A 25567-nucleotide genomic window follows, 5' to 3' on the forward strand; every position below is an offset into this window, starting at 1 on the left:
GGGTGAGAAGCTCTGCCATCCGGGAGGAACTCAAATTAAAGCCGCTGCTCCTCCACATGGAGAGGAGCCAGATGAGGTGGTTCGGGCATCTGGTCAGGATGCCACCCGAACGCCTCCCTAGGGCACGTCCAACCGGTAGGAGGCCACGGGGAAGACCCAGGACACGTTGGGAAGACTATGTCTCCCGGCTGGCCTGGGAACGCCTCGGGATCCCCCGGGAAGCGCGAGACGGAGTGGCTGGGGAGAGGGAAGTCTGGGTTTCCCTGCTTAGGCTGTTGCCCCCGCGACCTGACCTTGGATAAGCGGAAGAAGATGGATGGATGGATGGATGGAGGTGAAATGTAAACATTGCCCCAAGCATACTTGCCAACCTTGAAACCGCCGATTTCGGGAGGTGGAAGGGCGTGGTCGTGGATGGGGTGGGGGCGTGGTTAAGAGTAAAGTATTTCATATCCATCCATCCATTTTCTACTGCTTATTCCCTATTTGGGGTCGCTGACACCTATTTCAGCTACAATCGGGCGGAAGGCGGGGTACTCCCTGGACAAGTCGCCATCTCATCGCAGGGCCAACACAGATAGACAACATTCACACTCACATTCACACACTAGGGCCAATTTAGTGTTTCCAATCAACCTATCCCCAGGTGCATGTCTTTGGAGGTGGGAGGAAGCCGGAGTACCCGGAGGGCACCCACGCATTCACGGGGAGAACATGCAAATTCCACACAGAAAGATCCCGAGCCTGGGATTGAACCCAAGACTGCAGGACCTTCGTATTGTGAGGCAGACGCACTATATATATATATATATATATATATATATATATATATATATATATATATATATATATATATATATATATATGTATATATATATATGTATATATATATATGTATGTATATGTATATATATGTATGTATGTATATGTATGTATATATATATGTATATGTATATGTATATATATATGTATATGTATATATATATGTATATATATATATATATATGTATATGTATATATATATGTATATGTATATATATATATATATATATATATATATATATATATATATATATATATATATATATATATATATATATATATATATATATATATATATATATATATATATGTTAGGAACTCGCATGTCTGCTTTTGTGTGTCCCCGAGTATGCAAGAATCCAGGAGAGTAGAGTGAAGGTAAGAATATTTAATACAAATAAGAAAATAACAAAAACAAACATAAAGCAGTCGTGCAGATAAACGTTCTCAACATAGATTTTATCATCGAGCACTGAGGAGTGCTCGAGTGAAACATAAATAGACACTAGTGTGATTGACAGCAGGTGTGAACCGCTGCCAATCAACGAAAAGAGAAAAACAACAGTGCTCCGTGAATAAAACAGGAAATACAACAAAATAAGAACACTGAACAGGAAGTAAATACAACAACACGAAAAACTAACAAATGAAGTGACAGATTGTCACAATATATGTATGTATGTATGTATGTATGTGTGTGCGTGTATATACATATATAGTTTGACCCCACAACTTTTAATATAATTTACAAAACAATATCCAAGTGCCTCTTCTCAACCGTAGTCTTTTCAGTAGGCTGTGAGGTTCTCGGTGGAAAACCTTTGGACACCCCTGATATGCACATTAATAATAATGATATCAATTCTAAGCTTTGTTTTTAAATATAAATATATAAGATATACTATATTACATTTAAATATATACGCACATAAATGTCACAGCCGCCACAACTTGTTTATTTTTATTTCCCTCCAAAGTAAATCCTGGTATCAGGCAATAAAAGCATCTTTAGGCACATTCTTCCATGCAGCAAACTCCCCGTCTTGTCTTCAAGAAGTGTCCTCATTGGGACAGCACTTTGTCAGATATTTGTCACCGGGAACACTGTTTGAACACGGAATGCGCTGAAAGAATTCAAAACACAGGCTTAGCTGGTCAGTGTTGGCTCCGGAAGAGGTCATAGGTCAAAAACAATCCTGCAGACGGGAATGCGAGAGATACAGAAATGATTCCTGACCCCAAAACCCTTGCATAACTTCCCCTAAAACTTCCTCCTCCTCCTCGACTGTGCATGTTGATCATATTAAGTGTAGTGCCAACCCACTTGGAACATCTCCCAGAAGAAGACGGCGGGGGTTCAAGAGTGGGAGCCACATCTGCAGAGTCCATTTAAGGGCAGATTTCACAATGGGGGACCCTAAAAAAAAAAAAAAAAAAGCCTTTGCATGTTTTTGAAGTAAATATTTGTAGTCAGAAATATTCTTACTTTGTAAGCAAGATGGCAGGGAAAGACGATATACGCCATTGTTTATGTGAGCGTGAGCGGAATGTCTCACAGATGGATCAGCAGAGACAATGTAACAATATTTTTTATTAGTCCTCAAGGCTTTTGTGTGCATCACACTTTTGACCTTTAAATAGTCCACCATAAAAATAACAATGTCCAATAATTGTCCCAATGAGCCACTGCATGTAGCTCCCATATTTCAACTCCATCCATCCATTTTCTTCCACTTATCCGAGGTCGGGTCACGGGGGCAGCAGCCTAAGCAGAGAAGCCCAGACTTCCCTTACCTCAGACACTTCGTCCACTCCCTCCCCGGGGGATTCTGAGGCATTGCCAGGCCAGCCCGGGAGACATAGTCCCCCCCAACGTGTCCTGGGTCTTTCCAGTGGTCTCCTACAGGTCAAAGATGCCTTAAACACCTCCCCAGGGACCCTTCATGTTTTTTTTAATATACTATCACGACCACAACTATCACTGCATACAAATATAAAAAATATACTTTACAAATCAGACAAAAATATACACTTTTTTTTTGGAGCTTAGTGTCTCCAAAAACAAGCCCATGTAATAAAAATTAGAATATAATTATACTTAATGAATATCCATATCAAAATAAAATTACAGGTATTAGTAAAAAAAAAAAAAAGGTCAATTATACAAATAGCGATAATCACAAAAATATGAAATGGAAAAAAAATAAGAACAAATACACTAATAATAACAGTAATACTAATAATATAATATGAAACAGGTAATGAAATCAAAATAGAAAATGCTAACGCTAACATTTAATGCAAAATTATAGGTAAAAAAAATCTATGGTCAAGAAAAATACAAGTAGCAAAGTAACAAAATAAAAAATAAAAACATTTTGAGATAAATGTTATTTATGTATTTAATATTTGTTTGATTACTATGGTATATTATTTATTTATTTATTTATTTATTTATTCAGTGTTTTATTGCACAGAACAAGGAATTGGGATAAAATTGCTATGGCTATTGCTGTTAGCATAACTAGCTTCTAACATCATGCTAAACAGAAAAACAAAAAAACCTTTTACATAAGTTTGTTACTGCATTTGCATTAATTTCATATATGTTTTTTAATATTTTTATTCATTTATTTGGTCTTAGGACCATCTTAGGACCAGGAATACTGCTGATAAGTCAAATATTAATGATGAAGAAAATCACATGGAAAATGAATACATCAATAATAATACCAACGCTAATAATTGAAAAACTAACAACTCTACAAATAATAAGTAATGAAAACATCACAGAAAAAAACAATAATGACACTTTTTATATTGTTATAACGATAAAATGTCAAATTACAAAATATTAATATCAATGACATTATTATTGATAATACCAATAAAAAAAAAAAATAATAAAAAAAAAATAAAAAAAAATAAAAATATATATATATATATATTTATATATATATATATATATATATATTAGGGCTGGGCAACGATTACAAATTTTAATCGAACTATTTCTCCGATTAATCGCGATTAACCGCATTGTATACGCAAAGCCCAATAATGAATTCAAAAGTAGTGTGTAGTGCACCTTTATTGGAATATTCTCCCACATGAACAAAAGCGCCAAAACATTTGTTGTGCAAACACAATTTAAATCAGTCCTTGTTAAACAGTAGCAGTTAAATAGCATATTTTATGAAAATCAACTCCAAAAATGTAAATACAAACATTTAAGCTTATTGCCACTGCCAGGGTATTTAAGTTATCCTGTTTGTTATGGAAAATAAATATAATCTACATACAAATCTCTGAGCCACAATCATAACATCTGAACAGGCAATTTCTGAGGTAACAGCAGAAACATTTTTTTTTATCAGGGATCTTATGTTTAAAAAACTTATATTATAGGTAGTGGGCTGTTTTAGGGAATTTTTGATCAAATTATCCGTAGTAGCAATATTAATAATGTTGTGTTTATTCTGCGTAGTGCACTTAAAATAATTATGACCATATCTAGGAATTGATGGGAATTTTCCGATTGTTTGCTTGGTGCTTTGATAAACTGAAGGCATCATATACATGGTACTATATTGTGATGTTATGAGCCAGGGGAAAAAAGAACTACCCTACCCAGCATGCAACAGGAGTGACGAGCATGCGCGGTAGCCCGGTATAGGTTGTGTCGCCATGACGGCATCTTGTATGTTGTGATATGCACGGTCTGAAAGTAAACGTTAAGAACTCAGCCAACACTCCTGGTCTGCATTATTCATAAATAGACAGACAACACATATACTCCGCTGCTTCACAGGCCGCTGGATGTAGCCGGCAAAGTATTCCCATGCTAGCTAGCCGGTCTAGCAAGCACGCCTCATTCAGTCCAAAACGGCCCGATCTATCCACATTCAGAATTGTCTGGCGGTCGTAAGTGATCCCGGAGTGACCACGCTGTAAGCCAGCCATGAAATTTGCAGAATTGTCCGGTATTTTTGCCAAATGTTCCATCTTTACCAAGAGCCCCTCCACGCCGTCTTGTTAAGAAAAGGCGTTAACCAAATAAAAGCATGTAAACAACATAAGCAAATGTGCGATAAAATAATTGTCGGCGTTAATAGATTGATGAGTTAACTCGTAATTAACGCATTAATTTTTTCCACCCCTAATACATATATATATGTATATATATATATATATATATATATATATATATATGTATACACACACACATTCCTAGAGCCCAAAAAAAGTCTGCGGGCTATAGAGCGTTTTCCGTTCGGGCTCCAGTACTCTGGAATGCCCTCCCGGTAACAGTTCGAGATGCTACCTCAGTAGAAGCATTTAAGTCTCACCTTAAAACTCATATGTATACTCTAGCCTTTAAATAGACCTCCTTTTTAGACCAGTTGATCTGCCACTTCTTTTCTTTCTCCTATGTCCCCCCCTCCCTTGTGGAGGGGGTCCGGTCCGATGACCATGGATGAAGTACTGGCTGTCCAGAGTCGAGACCCAGGATGGACCACTCGCCTGTGTATCGGTCGGGGACATCTCTACGCTGCTGATCCGCCTCCGCTTGAGATGGTTTCCTGTGGACGGGACTCTCGCTGCTGTCTTGGATCCGCTTTGAACTGAACTCTCGCGGCTGTGTTGGAGCCACTATGGATTGAACTTTCACAGTATCATGTTAGACCCGCTCGACATCCATTGCTTTCGGTCCCCTAGATAGGGGGGGGTTGCCCACATCTGAGGTCCTCTCCAAGGTTTCTCATAGTCAGCATTGTCACTGGCGTCCCACTGGATGTGAATTCTCCCTGCCCACTGGGTGTGAGTTGTCCTTGCCCTTTTGTGGGTTCTTCCGAGGATGTTGTAGTCGTAATGATTTGTGCAGTCCTTTGAGACATTTGTGATTTGGGGCTATATAAATAAACATTGATTGATTGATTGATTGGGCTTCACGGTGGCAGAGGGGTTAGTGCGTCTGCCTCACAATACGAAGGTCCTGCAGTCCTGGATTCAAATCCAGGCTCGGGATCTTTCTGTGTGGAGTTTGCATGTTCTCCCCGTGAATGCGTGGGTTCCCTCCGGGTACTCCGGCTTCCTCCCACCTCCAAAGACATGCACCTGGGGATAGGTTGATTGGCAACACTAAATGGTCCCTAGTGTGTGAATGTGAGTGTGAATGTTGTCTGTCTATCTGTGTTGGCCCTGCGATGAGGTGGCGACTTGTCCAGTGTGTACCCCGCCTTCCGCCCGATTGTAGCTGAGATAGGCGCCAGCGACCCCAAAAGGGAATAAGCGGTAGAAAATGGATGGGATGGATGATTGATTCATTGACATATATATATATAATAAATTAGTCACAAAAAATACAATTGCAAGTCAGAGTTATAGGTTTTGTGCAAACTAATATACAAATAGTTTCAATAACATTATTGAGATCAAAACAATTCCAAGAAGTAAAAAAAAAAAATATATTGGCTGAGTCACGGAAGTGTGTTTGAGTCAGATTGAGAGTTGTGTGTTTTGGACAAAATGAATACAAGTCAGTGTCTTCGGTGATGTTTTCTGTGAACAGGAAGTGCTCTCTACGAGGTGTGTGTGTGTGTGTGTGTGTGTGTGTGTGTGTGTGTGTGTGTGTGTGTGTGTGTGTGTGTGCGTGTGCGTGCGTGTGTTTTAACAATGAAATGCTTTTTTGTACTGCTAGACAAAAACCGAATGTGTGTGTGTGTGTGTGTGTGTGTGTGTGTGTGTGTGTGTGTGTGTGTGTGTGTGTGTGTGTGTGTGTGTGTGTGTGTGTGTGTGTTGTGTGGCGGGGGGTCAACGCCAGACAATCGCTGCTTTATTGTGTGTTGAGCTGCAATGAAGCTGCATGCAAAGCCAGGCTTAGTTGCCACTTTTCTCTCTTAAAGACACAGTTCTCACCTCCACACATCTGGACGTGGGAGGAATTCCCCTCCCTGTCTTTGCTTCAATCTGTAATCCCTCCCCCCCCCTAAAAGCCTCGGTGGAGCCTGAAAAGAGTAACACTATTGGATGACTTTCTCCATCTTGGAACAATGTGTGTATGTTTTCAACTTTCCTCCCGAATATCCGTCACTGGAACCACTTCACGCACACACACACACGCTCCTCGTCCTCTGTCCCTGATGCAGGTCTGATCCCGCCCACTCATTTCCTCAGCACACAAGTTGGGGAAGAGGGGGTGCGGCGTGTTGCCTTTTTGTGTGTGTCTTGCACATTTCTAATCATCCAGAGTGCAGAGAAAGGACGTCATCTCTCCGTTTCTTGCTTTCCCGCAGGACGCCCGGACACAAAATGGGGAGAGTGAACATTTGGGTGAAAAGGAGTTTCATCGTGGTGGCAAGTCTGATGGTGGTGAGTGTTTTTACACTTTTCATGCACATGTCAACACACTCGTGTACAAACCCTGTTTCCATATGAGTTGGGAAATTGTGTTAGATGTAAATATAAACAGAATACAATGATTTGCAAATCCTTTTCAACCCATATTCAGTTGAATATGCTACAAAGACAACATATTTGATGTTCAAACTCATAAACTTTGTTTTTTTTCTGCAAATAATAATTAACTTAGAATTTCATGGCTGCAACACGTGCGAAAGTAGTTGGGAAAGGGCATGTTCACCACTGTGTTACATCACCTTTTCTTTTAACAACACTCAATAAACGTTTGGGAACTGATGAAACTAATTGTTGAATCTTTGAAAGTGGAATTCTTTCCCATTCTTGTTTTATGTAGAGCTTCAGTCCTTCAACAGTCCGGGGTCTCTGCTGTCGTATTTTTCGCTTCATAATGCGCCACACATTTTCCATGGGAGACAGGTCTGGACTGCAGGCGGGCCAGGAAAGTACCCGCACTCTTTTACTACGAAGCCACGCTGTTGTAACACGTGCTGAATGTGGCTTGGCATTGTGTTGCTGAAATAAGCAGGGGCGTCCATGAAAAAGACGGCGCTTAGATGGCAGCAAATGTTGTTCCAAAACCTGTATGTACCTTTCAGCATTAATGGTGCCTTCACAGATGTGTAAGTTACCCATGCCTTGGGCACTAATGCACCCCCATACAATCACAGATGCTGGCTTTTCAACTTTGCGTTGATAACAGTCTGGATGGTTCGCTTCCCCTTTGGTCTGGATGACACGACGTCGAATATTTCCGAAAACAATTTAAAATGTGGACTCGTCAGACCACAGAACACTTTTCCACTTTGCATCAGTCCATCTTGGATGATCTCGGGCCCAGAGAAGCCGGTGGCCTTTCTGGATGTTGTTGATAAATGGCTTTCGCTTTACATAGTATAGCTTTAACTTGCACTTACAGATGTAGTGACGAACTGTATTTAGTGAAAGTGGTTTTCTGAAGTGTTCCTGAGCCCATGTGGTGATATCCTTTAGAGATTGATGTCGGTGTTTGATACAGTGCCGTCTGAGGGATAGAAAGTCACTGTGATTCAATGTGGGTTTCCGGCCATGCCGCTTACGTGGAGGGATTTTTCCAGAATCTCTGAACCTTTTGATGATATTATGGAGCGTAGATGTTGAAATCCCTAAATTTCTTGCAATTGCACTTTGAGAAAGGTTGTTCTTAAACTGTTTGACTATTTGCTCACACACTTGTGGACAAAGGGGTGTACCTCGCCCCATCCTTTCTTGTGAAAGACTGAGCAGTTTTTGGGAAGCTGTTTTTATAGCCAATCATGGCACCCACCTGTTCCCAATTAGCCTGCAAACCTGTGGGATGTTCCAAATAAGTGTTTGATGAGCATTCCTCAACTTTATCAGTATCTATTGCCACCTTTCCCAACTTCTTTGTCACGTTTTGCTGGCATCAAATTCTAAAGTTACTGATTATTTGCACATCAAATATGTTGTCTTTGTAGCATATTCAACTGAATATGGGTTGAAAAGGATTTGCAAATCATTGTATTCTGTTTATATTTACATCTAACACAATTTTCCAACTCATGTGGAAACGGGGTTTGTACTTTTAATGTCATTTTGTTCCCGTCACAAAATGTGTGACACTAAAAGTGTGTTGTTGTTGCAGGTGATTGGCGCCCTGATGTTGGCAGGCACTCTCTTCATCCATGGTCACTACCACCGAGATGAGCAGGTAACACCCCCTGTCTGGTCAAACACGTATAAAACACTATCACGCAGTGTAAACAGTACATGTTGTCATGGCAACTTGTAGCAAGATTTTACATATTAACTCGAATTTGCAATTCCAGTAGGGAATTGCGTGTGAATTCCTTATGTGCGCAAGCCGCCGAACTGCTGATACGCGTGAGTGGAGCTGAAATGCTTGAATGTCCAGGGTGAGTGGAGTGTGTGGATGTTGGAACGGCTCGAATCGGTTGAAAAATGTGGGATATTAAGAGAAATTCCTGGTAATCAGGGAATTTTTCGGAACCTCGAAACATGCCAGCTTGAATGTGTGGATGTTGGAACAGCTTGAATCGGTTGAAAAATGTGGGATATTGAGAGAAATTCCTGGTAATTAGGGAAGTTTTTGGAACCGGGAAACATGCCGGCTTGAATGTCCAGGGTGAGTGGAGTGTGTGGATGTTGGAACGGCTTGAATCGGTTGAAAAATGTGGGATATTGAGAGAAATTCCTGGTAATCAGGGAATTTTTTGGAACCGGGAAACATGCCAGCTTGAATGTCCAGGGTGAGTAGAGTCTGTGAATGTTGGAACGGCTTGAATCGGTTGAAAAATGTGGGATACGTAGAGGAATTCCGGGTAATCAAGGAATTTTTTGGAACCTGGAAACATGCCGGCTTGAATGTCCAGGGTGAGTAGAGTGTGTGGATGTTGGAACGGCTTGAATCGGTTGAAAAATGTGGGATATTGAGAGAAATTCCTGGTAATCAGGGAATTTTTTGGAACCTGGAAACATGACAGGCTTGAATGACCAGGGTGAGTAGAGTGTGTGGATGTTGGAATGGCTCGAATCGGTTGAAAAATGTGGGATATTGAGAGAAATTCCTGGTAATCAGGGAATTTTTTGGAACCTGGAAACATGCCGGCTTGAATGTCCAGGGTGAGTGGAGTCTGTGAATGTTGGAACGGCTTGAATCGGTTGAAAAATGTGGGATATTGAGAGAAATTCCTGGTAATCAGGGAATTTTTTGGAACCGGGAAACATGCCGGCTTGAATGTCCAGGGTGAGTAGAATGTGTGGATGTTGGAACGGCTCGAATCGGTTGAAAAATGTGGGATATTGAGAGAAATTCCTGGTAATCAGGGAATTTTTTTGGAACCGTGAAACGTCCATTCATGTGTGTGTGTGTGTGTGTGTGTGTGTGTGTGTGTTTACCTTACATATGATTAGGTGTGAACAAGTGAGGACATAAATCACGGTCCCAATAAGGAAAACCATTTATTTGGGTCCAAAATGGCTCTTTCAACGTTCTGGGTTGCCTACCTCTGCATTTGTGGAAAAGCGGAAAATGAGTGAAAGTGACAGAGACATTCAATTAATCAATGTTTATTTATAAAGCCCTAAATCACAAATGTCTCAAAGGACTGGACAAACCATTACGACTACGACATCCTCGGAATAACCCACAAAAGGGCAAGGAAAACTCACACCCAGTGGGCAGGGAGAATTCACATCCAGTGGGACGCCAGTGACAATGCTGACTATGAGAAACCTTGGAGAGGACCTCAGATGTGGGCAACTCACCCCCTCCAGGGGACCGAAAGCAATGGATGTCGAGCGGGTCTATCATGATACTGTGAAAGTTCAATCCATAGTGGCTCCAACACAGCCGCGAGAGTTCAGTTCAAAGCGGATCCAAGACAGCAGCGAGAGTCCCGTCCACAGGAAACCATCCCAAGCGGAGGCGGATCAGCAGCGTAGAGATGTCCCCTACCGATACACAGGCGAGCGGTCCATCCTGGGTCCAGACGAGCGGTCCATCCTGGGTCTCGACTCTGGACAGCCAGTACTTCATCCATGGTCATCGGACCGGACCCCCTCCACAAGGGAGGGGGGGGGACATAGGAGAAAAAAGAAAAGAAGCGGCAGATCAACTGGTCTAAAAAGGAGGTCTATTTAAAGGCTAGAGTATACAGATGAGTTTTAAGGTGAGACTTAAATGCTTGCCATGGAGATGAGGGTTTCTTACTGGCTGCAGTCACACCGAGACACCTGTCCGTCAGTAATATCAGTCGCCGATAACCTGGACCTATTCAAACTGTTATTATTATTTTTTTTATTGTTTAATTTGCATCGACTCAAACGATGAACACTTTATATACTTCTACATGACGCCGGATAACACTCACTTTTTTGCGCTTGCTATCCAGGTACTTTCCCGGCTATTATCCACCGAGCGCCGTGTTGCTGTCGGGAGGAAAAGCGGAACGACACACATTGCGGAAGTAACATTATTGTCCGTGCGTCAGCTAAATACAAATATATTCCACAAGCCCAAACATGTCTTTTTTTAAAGCCTGCAGTGAAGAGAAAGGTGGGGGACGGCGTGGCAAAGTTGGTAGAGTGGCTGTGGCAGCAATCTGAGGGTTACTGGTTCAATCCCCACCTTCTACCATCCTAGTCACGTCTGTTGTGTCCTTGGGCAAGACACTTCACCCTTGCTCCTGATGGGTCCTGGTGAGCGCCTTGCATGGCAGCTCCTACCATCAGTGTGTGAATGTGTGTGTGGATGTGGAAATACTGTCAAAGCGCTTTGAGTTACTTAAAAATGGTAGAAAAGTGCTATACAAGTACAACCTATTTACTATTTACCAGTGATGATTACCAGACAATTCCAGGAAAAGAAGGAGATGCAATATTTCTTAGTTGAGCACTGCAGCACCCCGACGTGTCTTATTTGCACAGAGAAAATTGCGGTGCGCAATCCTCATTTTGTTAATTTCTAGTTTGATTTTATTTTGTGTTAAATGAAAATAAAGACTTTTAAATACATACCGTATTTCCTTGAATTGCCGCCGGGGCGCTAATTAATTTAAAACCTCTTCTCACTCCGGCACTTACTAAAGGCATGCGGTAAATTTAGGCCTGCGCTTATGAATTTGAGTGTGATGTAAGGATACCATCATGAAAAGCACATTTAATAAAAGAAACGTTATTATGGTCTTACCTTTACTTATAAATTAAGTCCATGCGCAGCTCCTTCTGATCAAAAGCATGGATAACTTGTTTATAGAAGTCTTCCTTATCTTTCTTCAGTTTTAAAAGTCTCTCTGTCTCGATGGAGATCTTCCTTTATTACCTCCTGCTTCGATTGAAAGTCCAGTTTAGAAAACTGTTTTATTTTAGATATGTAATCCTCCATGTTAAAAGTGCAAGCGAGAGGAAAAAATAAACTCTTGCTGCTTGTTGTCACTTCTTCTGCAGCCGAGTAGTCGCAAGAAGGATCACTAGCGCCCTCTACCACCAGGAGGCGGAAGTCATTTAATGACTCATATTTGACACACGCAGCTACGGTATATTAATAAAACATAGCCGCTTACTGTTCTTTTTAGCATATTCAATAGCTTGGACCTTAAATCCTACTGAATAGCTCTTAATCTTCTTCCCTTTATGCGATTTCAAATGATTGAAATCAGCCTCCTCCATTTTGAAAATGATGACAGGTGAAGTGTCACTCGTGACGTGACGAGTTTGACCCGGTGGAAATTCTAGGCATATGCTAATTATTTAGCGAAACGAGTTTGACCCGGCGGAAATTCTAGACACACGCTAGTAGAAATAATATTTTGCGAAACTAATTGGACCCGCCAGTAATTCTAGACAGGTGCATACTATATACCCGGCAGCAATTCAAGGAAATACGGTAGTTAAATTCCATCCATCAATCCATTTTCTACCGCGTATTTTCTTTTGGGTCGCGGGGGTCACTGGTGCCTATCTCAGCTACAATCGGGCGGAAGGCGGAGTACACCCCGGACAAGTCGCCACCTCATCTTAGGGTAGTTAAATTGAGACATAAATTGGAGCATTTACAGTGTTGTCAATGTTGTCGTTGAAAAAGGAGGTAAAATGTCTTTTTCTGAACATAACCTGGTTCCTACGCAACATCCACAGATAGAGGACATGATCGTGGGCATACGCGCCGTTTATGCTATTTCTATCATCGTGCTGCTGCTGCCCATCGTTGGCTTGTATGGCGTCTGCAAGGAGAAGAGATGGGTCATCATTGTGGTGAGTCAACACACAAACACACAATTTTCTCTGACACTGACACTTTATTTCTGTGTCAGTTCACCGTTGGAATCATCCTGTGCAGCCTGTTTGTGCTTTACAGCGGAATCAACGTGCTGGTGGTGCGCCCTATGGTATTTACACCACTATATTTAGAAAGCCTGTTTCTGTATGAGTTGGGAAATTGTGTTGGATGTAAATATAAACAGAATACAATGATTTGCAAATCCTTTTCAGCCCATATTCAATTGAACGCAGTAAAAAAAAAACATATTTGATGTTCAAACTCATGAGCGTTATTATTTTTTGCAAATAATAATTAGAATTTCATGGCTGCAACACATGCCAAAGTATTTGGGAAAGGGCATGTTCACCACTGTGTTACATCACCTTTTCTTTTAACAACACTCAATAAACGTTTGGGAACTGAGGAAACTAATTGTTGAAGCTTTGAAAGTGGAATTCTTTCCCATTCTTGTTTTATGTAGAGCTTCAGTCCTTCAACAGTCCGGGGTCTCCGCTGTCGTATTTTACACTTCATAATGTGCCACACATTTTCCATGGGAGACAGGTCTGGACTGCAGGCGGGCCAGGAAAGTACCCGCACTCTTCTTTTTAACGAAGCCACGCTGTTGTAACACATGCTGAATGTGGCTTGGCATTGTCTTGCTGAAATAAGCAGGGGCGTCCATGAAAAAGACGGCGTTTCGATGGCAGCATATGTTGTTCCAAAACCTGTATGTACCTTTCAGCATTAATGGTGCCTTCACAGATGTGTAAGTTACCCATGTCTTGGGCACTATTGCACCCCCATACCATCACACATGCTGGCTTTTCCACTTTGCGTCGATAACAGTCTGGATGGTTCGTTTGCCCTTTTAGGAGCCTAAATGCTGTTTAAGTTAATTTACATTTTATGGAAGGTGCTTTATGTTTATTCAGCCAAAAGGGGACTATTTACTTTATTTGCGTGATAAGAAAATGTATATATGGAATGCATAGAGTAATTATATCAAGCTCACTTTAGTTGTAATTATTACATTTGTCAAAATGATTTGATGACGTAACTGTTTTAAGTGCATATGTGGCGGAAGGATCTGTGTGGTAAGGTGGTTTTTGGATGCAAGGTGTTATGGGTAATTGCTGTCAGGTGCGTTGGAATCGAGCCACACAGTTTTTTTTTACCTCACTCATACTTATTCTCATTCGTACTTTTTCCAACTCGTACTGCAACAAACTCTCTTTATTTTGTCATTCATTTGTTCCCACATCGTGACTGTTTTATGTTTTGAATTATTAATATCACAAGTAAACCATACAAACCAAGAAGAACGTCTGGAGTTTTGTTTTGTTGTTGCCGCAGCAACGGAGTGAATGTGATAGTAGAGGAGCGTCAAGCTTAAGCCTACTTTAGGAATCGACAGACACGATGTCGAATATTTCCAAAAACAATTTGAAATGTGGACTCGTCAAACCAAAGAACACTTTTCCACTCTGCATCAGTCCATCTTAGATGATCTCGGGCCCAGAGAAGCCGACGGCCTTTCTGGATGTTGTTGATAAATGGCTTTTGCTTTGCATAGTAGAGCTTTAACTTGCACTTACAGATGTAGCAATGAACTGTATTTAGTGACAGTGGTTTTCTGAAGTGTTCCTGAGCCCATGTGGTGATATCCTTTAGAGATTGATGTCGGTGTTTGATATGTGCCGTCTGAGGGATGGAAGGTCACAGTCATTCAATGTTGGTTTCCGGCCATGCCGCTTACGTGGAGTGATTTCTCCAGATTCTCTGAACCTTTTGATGATATTATGGAGCGTAGATGTTGAAATCCCTAAATTTCTTGCAATTTCACTTTGAGAAACGTTGTTCTTAAACTGTTTGACTATTTGCTCACGCAGTTGTGGACAAAGGGGTGTACCTCGCCCCATCCTTTCTTGTGAAAGACTGAGCAGTTTTTGGGAAGCTGTTTTTATAGCCAATCATGGCACCCACCTGTTCCCAATTAGCCTGCACACCTGTGGGATGTTCCAAATAAGGGTTTGATGAGTATTTCTCAACTTTCTCAGTATTTATTGCCACCTTTCCCAACTTCTTTGTCACATGTTGCATCCATGAAATTCTAAGGTTAATTATAAGTTTATGATTTTGAATATCAAATATGTTGTCTTTGTAGCATATTCAACTGAATATGGCTTGAAAAGGATTTGCAAATCCTTGTATTCTGTTTATATTTACATCTAACACAATTTCCCGACTCCTATGGAAACGGGGTTAGTGCACTAGAAATCATCTTCCATGCAAGTGTACTGGACTTGTGTTCTCTGCAGGTGGTCCAAACCATCCACGCCTACTACATGAACATGCACCCAATCAGCAACGCCACCGACCTCGACCTCAAGATTCTGCACGAAACACAAATCCAAGTCGGTAAAAGACGTCCACAAAACCGAACGGAGGTGAAGAAGTGTGATTTGTTGATGTTGTGTTTGGCAGTTGGAGTGCTGTGGAGTCCAGCAGGGTCACCAAGACTGGGGCTACGACATCCCGGAGTCCTGCTTGTGCGTGGACAACTCTACCAGCTCGTGTGTGAGGACCGCACTCGGGTTTTTTACGCACTTTCTCCGCGCACGCAAGGAATGCATTGTTATGTTTTTGTGTTGTTGTTTTTTTTTTGCAGGTGGCCGCGCCGAAGAACAGCAGCCTGTTCAAGACCATGGACACTGTGATGATTTATGAAGAGGTGCATCCTTCATTACACATAAATATTACAACAAATCATCTTTTATTTTATTTATATTGCTTACTAAATGAATATTTGTTTCTTTATCAAATGCCTGATGGTCAAAGAGGTAAATGGTGACACTATTTCCACATTCACACACTGATGGAGGGAGCTGCCATGCAAGGCGCTCACCAGCACCCATCAGGAGCAAGGGTGAAGTGTTTTGCTCAGGACACAACAGACGTGGGTGGGGATTGAACCAGGAACCCTCAGGTTGCTGGCAAGGTCACTCTCCCAACTTCCCGACAACGTCCCAATCAGGAATTATTATTATTAGGGACCAATGTCCCTTTGGGACAGAGGACCCTATTGAATTTCTAAGGTTTTATTATTATTCTTTATTATTATTCCGCCGCCTCTTTGAGCTGTAATTTGACCCCCTTAACATGCTTCACAACTCACCAAATTTGACATACACACGTCAGGACTGGCGAAAATTGCGATTTAATCAAAAAACCAAACCCCAAAACTCAAAATGCGCTCTAGCGCCCCCTAGGAAGAAAACACAGACAAAACTGTCTGTAACTTCCAGTAAGAATGTCGTAGAAACATGAAACAAAAACCACTACGCAGGTCTCAGTTAGACCCATATTTTATCCATTAACACCCCTGAGCTAAAATAAAAAAGAAGTTTGCTATTCCATCTTAAATACAAAAGTCTGTAATTTGACCCCCTTAACATGCTTCACAATTCACCAAATTTGACATACACACATCAGGATGGGCGAAAATTGCGATCTAATAAAAAAACAAACACCAAAACTCAAAATACCCTTTAGCGCCCCCTAGGAAGAAAACACAGACAAAACTGTCTGTAACTTCCAGTAAGAATGTCGTAGAAACATGAAACAAAAACCAATACATAGGTCTCAGTTAGATCTATATTTCATCCATTAACACCCCAGAGCTAAAATATAAAAGAAGTTTGCTAAAAAATTTCGCTTTTTTTCAAACATTATCTCCTCTGAGGCCATTTGTCGTTTCGGCTTCAAATAAGCACAGAAGAGAGATTGAAACCCTTTTGATTAAAAGTTAAAGAAAGAGTTTTAATTACTACCCCGGTTTGGATTTTATGACCTTGCAAAGAACCATTGCGCTGCTGCTGTTGTCACAAAATGGCGGCTTTCTGCTCAGACAAAACTGTAGGACTGTCATACACACATGAAACAAAAACCTCAATGTAGGTCTCACTGAGACCTATATTTCATACACTGACCACCCCCAACTAAAATCAACAGGAAGTTTGCTATTCCCACTTCAATACAACAACTGCAACTACAAAATGGCGGCACCAAGGCGTCCTTATAAAATGCCCAAGCCACTTTACAACTGTTATTACTATGAGACTGATGTATAACACATGTGTATACAACTTTTTCTCTGTGTAATAATCCATCCATCCATTTTCTACCGCTTATCCGGGCTTGGGTCTCGGGGGCAGCAGCCAAAGCGTTCCCGTCCATCGCTGCCTGCAGCTTTAATTATTATTATTATTACTATTATTATTATTATTATTATTATTATTATTATTATTATTATGTTGACTTCTCAACAAATAAATTAGTTTCAAAACAAATGTATGTTAATTATTGTTGGCACACTTTTACCTTAACCAAGGATTTCAGCTAAAAATAAGATAGACAATAATTATTTACAGAAATAATTATGAATGTGCAATCTTTTGTTCCTGTTTTAATAAAAACTGACATTTCTTTAAATGTAAATTATTTTTTAATACAAATTTTTGTTTTTTAATGGGTGTTTTTTTATTTGGTTGTAGTTATAGATTTTGCATAATAATACTTATTAATAATCATGCGATATAGTTTATAAAACACCCAAAAATCAATAATATTAAAATAATAAAAATAAAAATTAGATTTTATATATTATTTTCATTATCAGTAAAATATTATTTACAAATATTTTAATTATACAATTAACATTTAGTTTTGGTCTTTTCCCTTCAAGATACAAATATATGATACACAATTCTTATATTTTGTCTGCTACAAACAGTTCTGAACTACATTTTACTCTTTACTTTAGTTGTTTGACTTAAGAGGATGAGCACAAATTAACTATTATCATTTAAAGTCGATTACACAAAATTCATTTGAATTATGCAAATAAAAAAATAAAATAATACATAATTGAAATGATAAAACAAATACATTCCAACATCAGTAATAGTTTATTAGTCTATTCATTAGCACTTATTTGTTGTCTTTTTACTTCAAGGGACATTAAGTTGGAAAAGCACAGACTAGGTTCTATCTCCAAATAGAGAAAAATAAATAAAATCCGGATTAGCACCAAAATGTAATCGCTTGTTGATTTTCCCATTTCTGGCAATTCCTGAACGTTTCATGAAAATACCTCATACCTTTTTGAATTATTTTGCTAACTAACAACACACACATTTACCATATATTTTGGACTAAAAGGCGCACTTAAAATAATTATTTTTTTTCAAAACTCAACATTGTGCCTTTATAAACTAACTCCTAATGCAAACAATAATTTTGGTTGAGCTTACCCACCTCAAAAGAATTTTATTTGGAACAAGACAAAATGATAAGAGTGAGCAGTAGATGGCAGTCAAACATAAAAGATAAGTGTAGGCTGCATCGATTGATGTGCTTCAACATGCCAGTATTATTATGGTGTGTGTGCAAAGGTTCTGTTTCGCAATATTATAAAACAACAACTGTTCTTACCTTCTGGTACCTGCTGATCTGTATTTGGGATCTGCATAAGTCCTAAAAAATTGCGCCGTTTGTCTTTGTAGTCCGTGCCGACAACGTAGTCGATAAGCTTCTTCTTGTTATGGGACATTCATCCTCCGCTGTTGCCATTTTTAATATAAAGTGGTGTAAAGTTTTTACTTATATCTGTCAGTAAACTCGCCATGAAAGCACTAAAACATACCGGTGTAGAGCGTTTACATTATTCACCCAAGAAACTTCAGTTATTAGAGAGTTCCGGTCGGACGTTTTTTCGCGGGACACATTTAAGTAAAGTTACGTAAAGTCTGAATGTCATTAAAACAGTCAGCTCCAACTTTTGACTTTTCTTCCACACCCGTCCTTGCACGCTACACCGCTACAATAAAGATGGCGGGGAGAAGATGCCGTCGAAGGTGAGCCACGTAAATAAGACCGACCACAAAACGGAGCTTCCGGAAGCGACTGTCAGAAAGCGGCTTGAAGATGAGCTGTAAAATATCATTTATGCAACATTTTGACCACCGTTACACGTTATGTGGACCACAAGGAAGTGTTTTACATTTAGAAAAATAATAATAATTAAAGCTGCAAGCAGCGATGGACGGGACCGACTTTTGCTGGTGTTTCCTGCCTTTACCCATTCAACATATCTTTACCTGCACATTACCTACCTTCTCTGCATCCTGGGGTCACACTGGTGCTTCTTTCTGTCACCCATACACGCTGGTGCTTCCTGCCATCACCCAGACAACATATCTTTACCTGCACTTTACCTACCTTCTCTGTATCCAGCTGTCAAACTGGTGCCTCCTTCTTTCACCCAGTCAACATATCTTTACCCGCACATTACCTACCTTCTCTGAAGTGTGTGGTCATGCTGGTGCTTCCTGCTTTTAAGCAGCCATCTTCAGACGGAAGCAGCGCAGCAGTTCTATGAAGGCTTGTAAAATTAAAACCGGAGCAGTTAGAAAAGCTCTTTCGTCAACTTTTAATCAGAAGGGTTCAATCTCTCTCCTGTGCGAGTTTGAAGTCGACACAACAAACGCGCTCAGAGTAGATAATGTTTGAAAAAAGGTTACGGGTTTTTACAAAGGTTTTGTTTTGAAGGGGTAATTGCCAACTTCCTGTTGATTTTTGCTGAAGGGTGTCAATGAATGACATGTAGGTCTAAGTGAGACCTACATAGATGTTTTTGTTTAATGTCTCTATGACATTCCTACCGGTATATACACGCCGTTTTGTCTGTGTTTTCTTCCCAAGAGCAGTTTTGTCTGTCTTCTAATCCTAGGGGGCGCTAGAGTGCAAATTTGAGTTTTGGGTTAGTTTGATTTTCTTAGATCGCAATTTTTGGCAGTCCTGATGTGTGTGTCGAGTTTGGTGAGTTTTGAAGCATTTTAAGGGAGTCAAATTACAGCTCAAAGAGACAAAAATAAAATTTTTTAGGAAACTTTTGTTTTGAAGGGGTTTTTTCCACCTTCCTGTTGATTTTTGCTGAAGAGTGTCAATGTATGAAATCTAGGTCTAAGTCAGACCTACATAGAGGATTTTGTTTCATGTCTCTACGACATTCTTAATGCAAGCAGTTGTGTCTGTGTTTTTTCCTAAGGGGGCGCTAGAGTACGATTTTGAGGTTTTTTTTTTTGTTTTGTTTTTTAAATGGCAATTTTTGCCAGTCCTGATGTGTGTGTCAAATATGGTGAGTTTTGAAGCATATTAAGGGGGTCAAATTACAGCTCAAAGAGGCGGCGGAATAATAATAATAAAGAATAATAAAACCTTAAAGGGACATTTTGTCCCTAATAGTATGACTCAATTTAATAAGCCTTATTATCCGGTGCGTCTTATATATGAAAAAATATATATTTTTTTTCAGTTTCAGTTCAGTTCAGTGTAACAAAAACATATTCAAACATAGATCACGATTCAAAAATGAATAACATGACTGAAACAGGCAGAAGCAAAAAAGCTTATATGCCCAACATAACATTTTTTACATTCAATTAAGTTACCTTTTCTAATAATTCTGCAACACAAAAAGAATTGATTGATTGATTGATTGATTGATACTTTTATTAGTAGATTGCACAGTTCAGTACATATTCCGTACAATTGACCACTAAATGGTAACACCCCAATAAGTTTTTTTAACCTGTTTAAGTCGGGGTCCATGTTAATCAATTCATGGTACAAATATATACTATCAGCATAATACAGTCATCACACAAGTTAATCATCATAGTATATACATTGAATTATTTACATTATTTACATTCCGGGGGGTGGGATGAGGAGCTTTGGTTGATATCAGTACTTCAGTCATCAACAGAGAAATGTGGACATTGAAACAGTGTAGGTCTTATTTAGTAGGATATGTACAGCCAGCAGAGAACATAGTGAGTTCACATAGCATAAGAACAAGTATATACATTAGAAGTACATTTGAGTTGTTTATAATCCGGGGAGATGGGATGTGAATGGAGGAGGGTATTAGTAAAGTGTTGAAGTTGCCTGGAGGTGTTGTTTTAGAGCGCTTTTGAAGGAATATAGAGATGCACTTACTTTTACACCTGTTGGGAGTGCATTCCACATTGATGTGGCATAGAAAGAGAATGAGTTAAGACCTCTCTTAGATCGGAATCTGGGTTTAACGTGGTTTGTGGACCTCCCCCTGGTGTTGTGGTTATGGCGGTCATTTACGTTAAGGAAGTAGTTTGACATGTACTTCGGTATCAGGGAGGTGTAGCGGATTTTATAGACTAGGCTCAGTGCAAGTTGTTTGACTCTGTCCTCCACCCTGAGCCAGCCCACTTTGGAGAAGTGGGTTGGATTGAGGTGTGATCTGGGGTGGAGGTCTAAAAGTAACCGGACTAGCTTATTCTGGGATGTTTGGAGTCTAGATTTGAGGGTTTTGGAGGTGGAAGCGTAATCGAAGAAGGGTTGAATGAGAGTTCCCGCTAGAATCCTCAAGGTGCTTTTGTTGACCAGAGAGGAGATTCTCTAGAGGAATCTCGTTCTTTGGTTGACCTTTTTGATCACCTTGGTTGCCATTTTATCACAGGAAAGATTAGCCTCTAGAATGGAACCTAGGTAGGTGATCTCATCTTTCCTGGTGATAACAATGTCACCCACTTTTATAGTGAAGTCACTGACCTTCTTAAGTTTGATGTGGGACCCAAATAGGATGGATTCCGTTTTACCTAAGTGTATGGATAGCTTGTTGTCAGCGAGCCAGGTGCAAATATTGAGGAGTTCAGCACTGAAGATTTGTTCCACCTGTGACTTGTCCTTACCAGATACCAGCAGGGCCGAGTCATCCGCATACAGGAACAATTCACAGTGGCATGCTGATGGCATGTCATTTACGTATATTAGGAACAGTAAAAGTCCTAGAAATATAGTCATTCAGCATTTACATTTAAGTTGCCCTTCAACAAATAATACAAAAATATGTACTTACACACATGCACTTTTTTGTAAATAGATAAACATACATACCTTCTAAATACAACATTTAACCAAACAAACATACATTTCTAGTTCACATAACTTTTTAAAATACATTGTGACATATTCTTTTTGAAATTAAATACTGAGTCACTCATTTTTATTTCTTTACCAACAGAATTCCACAAATTAACACGGAGAACAGATAAACATCAACGTTTAACAACTAGTCTTGCTTTTGGTCGAATAAACTTAGATTCATCTCTTAGATCGTATTTGCTGGTCTGTAGAGAGAAGTATTTTTGAAATCCTTCTGGAAGAGTATTTATTTTTGCTTTGAACATTATCTGTGTTATTTTATAATAAACAATATCTTGAAATTTCATAAGTTTTGATTGAACAATGGGTGTGGTCATAATATCCTGCTTTGTTTATTAGCCGTACAGCAAAACAATATCATTAGTTATGGTTTTAAAAGTGGTTCCCCAGAGTTCTACACAGTATGTCACGTATGGAAGTATCAAAGTATAATAAATTGTTAACAAAGAATTATAATTAAGTGATTCTTTAGTTTTATACAAAACACCGAGTGTTTTTTATATTTTTGTTTTTATATAATTTAAAAAAATAGACCATTCATCGGTGTTTATATCTTATTTTTAAATATTATTTTTCTATTTAAAAAAAATGTCGTCGATGGTTATAATGTGTTATTGTGTGTGTTGCAGCCATGTCTCCCAAGCATCGTGTACAACATCGACGTGTCCGTCAACATCGCCATGGGCATCTCAGCGGGGTTGATTTTACTTTGGGTGAGCAACATTTTTCCACTCCTCCTTTCTCGCCATACACGTCAGTGTGTGTCGTTGCCACCCCCTGCTGGCTGTGTATTGCTATTACGCCACACTCACTATACATGTGTGTGTGTGTGTGTGTGTGTGTGTGTGTGTGTGTGTGTGTGTGTGTGTGTGTGTGCGTGTGTGTGTGTGTGCAGACGTTGTCCTGCGTGCTGAGCGTGGTCATCTTGTGTCAACTGAAACCCAAAAAGGACACGCCCACCGTGGCTTACAGTCGAGAGGCCAAAACTGGCAACTACGCCGTCCTCACGGAACCGGCGGAGCTCACCTGATCAATATTTGATCACTGAGAAATGTTCAATATGTGATACGAAAGCTTTCAACTTCATACGCAAAATATGAAGCTTTTTTTTTTTCATGTAAATTGATGTACACTATACTGCCAAAAGTTTTTGGCCACCTGCATTGACTCACGTATGAACTTCAAGTGCCATCCCATTTCTAAACCATATGATGTCGGTCCACCTTTTGCTTCAACTCCTCTGGGAAGGCTGTCCACAAGGTTGCGGAGTGTGTTTATAGGAATTGTCCACCATTCTTCCAAAAGGGTATTGGTGAGGTCACAGGTTGACGTTGGTCAAGAAGGCCTGGCTTTCAGTCTCCGTTCTAATTCATCCCAAAGGTGTTTCTATCGGGTTCAGATCAGGACTCTGTGCAGGCCAGTCAAGTTCTTCCACACCAGACTCTGTCACCCATGTCTTCACGGGCCTTGTTTTGTGCACTGGTGCACAGTCGTGTTGGAAGAGGAAAGAGCCCCGCTCCAAACTGTTTCCCACAAGGTGGAGAGCATGGAATTGTCCAAAATGTTTTGGTTCAGGTCAGGACTCTGTGCAGGCCAGTCAAGTTCATGCAAACCAGACTCTGTCATCCATGTCTTTATGGACCTTGCTTTGTGCACAGTCATGTTGGAAGAGGAAAGAGCCCCGCTCCAAACTGTTTCCCACAAGGTGGAGAGCATGGAATAGTCCAAAATGTTTTGGTTCAGGTCAGGACTTTGTGCAGTCCAGTGAAGTTCATCCACACCAGACTCTGTCACCCATGTATTTATGGACCTTGCTTTGTGCACTGGTGCACAGTCATGTTGGAAAAGGAAAGAGCCCCGCTCCAAACTGTTTCCCACAAGGTGGAGAGCATGTAATTGTCCAAAATGTTTTGGTTGAGGTCAGGACTCTGTGCAGGCCAGTCAAGTTCACCCACACCAGACTCTGTCACCCATGTCTTTATGGACCTTGCTTTGTGCACTGGTGCACAGTCATGTTGGAAAAGGAAAGAGCCCCGCTCCAAACTGTTTCCACAAGGTGGAGAGCATTGAATGGTCCAAAATGTTTTGGTTGAGGTCAGGACTCTGTGCAGGCCAGTCAAGTTCATGCAAACCAGACTCTGTCATCCATGTCTTTAGGGACCTTGGTTTGTGCACTGGTGCACAGTCATGTTGGAAAAGGAAAGAGCCCCGCTCCAAACTGTTTCCACAAGGTGGAGAGCATGGAATGGTCCAAAATGTTTTGGTTGAGGTCAGGACTCTGTGCAGGCCGGTCAAGTTCATGCAAACCAGACTCTGTCATCCATGTCTTTATGGACCTTGCTTTGTGCACTGGTGCACAGTCATGTTGGAAAAGGAAAGAGCCCCGCTCCAAACTGTTTCCCACAAGGTGGAGAGCATGGAATGGTCCAAAATGTTTTGGTTCAGGTCAGGACTCTGTGCAGGCCAGTCAAGTTCATCCACACCAGACAATGCAGTCGGAAATGCAGCGTTCTCCTGGCATTTCAAGAATGGATTTGTTGCACAGGTGGCATCCTGTGACAGTTCCACGCTGGAAATCACTGAGAGCGGGCCGTTGTTCCACAAATGTTTGTAGAAACAGCCTCCATGCCTACGTGCTTGATTGGATACACCTGTCGCCTGGGCCAGGTGATGTATTTATTTATTTACATTTACTGACAAGCACACCTGATTCTGATCACCTGGATGGGTGGCCAAATACTTTTGGCAATATAGTGCATGTTGATCCATGTTTGCATTGTGTTGTTTCCTTTTAGGAAATCTGACCTTGTCATTGAATCGCCTGATTTAGTTCATCTTTGTTTATATTGTTCCTTTCTTAATATTTTCTGGTATTAAAAGTGTTTTATAAGTAGGTCAATATGTTTGTGGACTATTTAATGGCACTGCGATGAGGTGGCGACTTGTCCAGGGTGTACATCGCCTTCCGCCTGAATGCAGCTGAGACAGGTTCCAGCGACCCCGAACGGGACAAGCGGTAAAAAATGACGCTGAGTGCCAAACACGCAGGTAATGGGTCGCATTTTTATAGTCTTTTGGTATGACTCGGCTGGGGTATGAACTCACAACCTACCGACCTCAGGGCAGACACTCTAACCACTCAGCCGCTGAGTAGGTAAGAAGATGATTTGGGAGCTATGGCCAAGCTCAGCACATGAAGAAGAATCATAGGAATAGTCAATTGACGTGTGAAATAGCATGGAATTGTCCAAAATGTTTTGGTTCAGGTCAGGACTCTGTGCAGGCCAGTCAAATTCACTCTTGTCACCCATGTCTTGATGGACCTTGCTTTGTGCACTGGTGCACAGTCATGTTGGAAGAGGAAGGGGCCCCGGTCCAAACTGTTTCCCACAAGGTGGGGACCAGGGAATTGTCCAAAATGTTTTGCTTCCGGTCAGGACTCTGTGCAGGCCAGTCAAATTCACTCTTGTCACCCATGTCTTGATGGACCTTGCT

General features: G+C 40.6%; 1 protein-coding gene across 2 annotated transcripts; it reads left to right on the forward strand.

Annotated features, from left to right (window-relative positions):
- Nucleotides 1-6907: 6907 nt before the first annotated feature.
- Nucleotides 6908-24971, forward strand: LOC133561087 (tetraspanin-8-like). 2 transcript variants are annotated; one of them, XM_061914300.1, is made up of 10 exons: nt 6908-7021; nt 7119-7194; nt 8888-8953; nt 12901-13017; nt 13077-13151; nt 15346-15441; nt 15512-15604; nt 15696-15758; nt 22702-22785; nt 22968-24971. In XM_061914300.1, the coding sequence occupies exons 2-10, from the start codon at nt 7135-7137 to the stop codon at nt 23100-23102; spliced, it is 789 nt and encodes a 262-aa protein (XP_061770284.1). In that variant the 5' UTR covers nt 6908-7021; nt 7119-7134; the 3' UTR covers nt 23103-24971. The 2 variants fall into 2 exon arrangements, with proteins under 2 accessions (XP_061770284.1, XP_061770283.1); XM_061914299.1 differs by having other exon boundaries at nt 7008-7041.
- The last annotated feature ends 596 nt before the right edge of the window (nt 24972-25567 follow it).

This window comes from Nerophis ophidion, linkage group LG10 (genome assembly GCF_033978795.1).
Source record: "Nerophis ophidion isolate RoL-2023_Sa linkage group LG10, RoL_Noph_v1.0, whole genome shotgun sequence".
Lineage (NCBI taxonomy): Eukaryota > Metazoa > Chordata > Actinopteri > Syngnathiformes > Syngnathidae > Nerophis > Nerophis ophidion.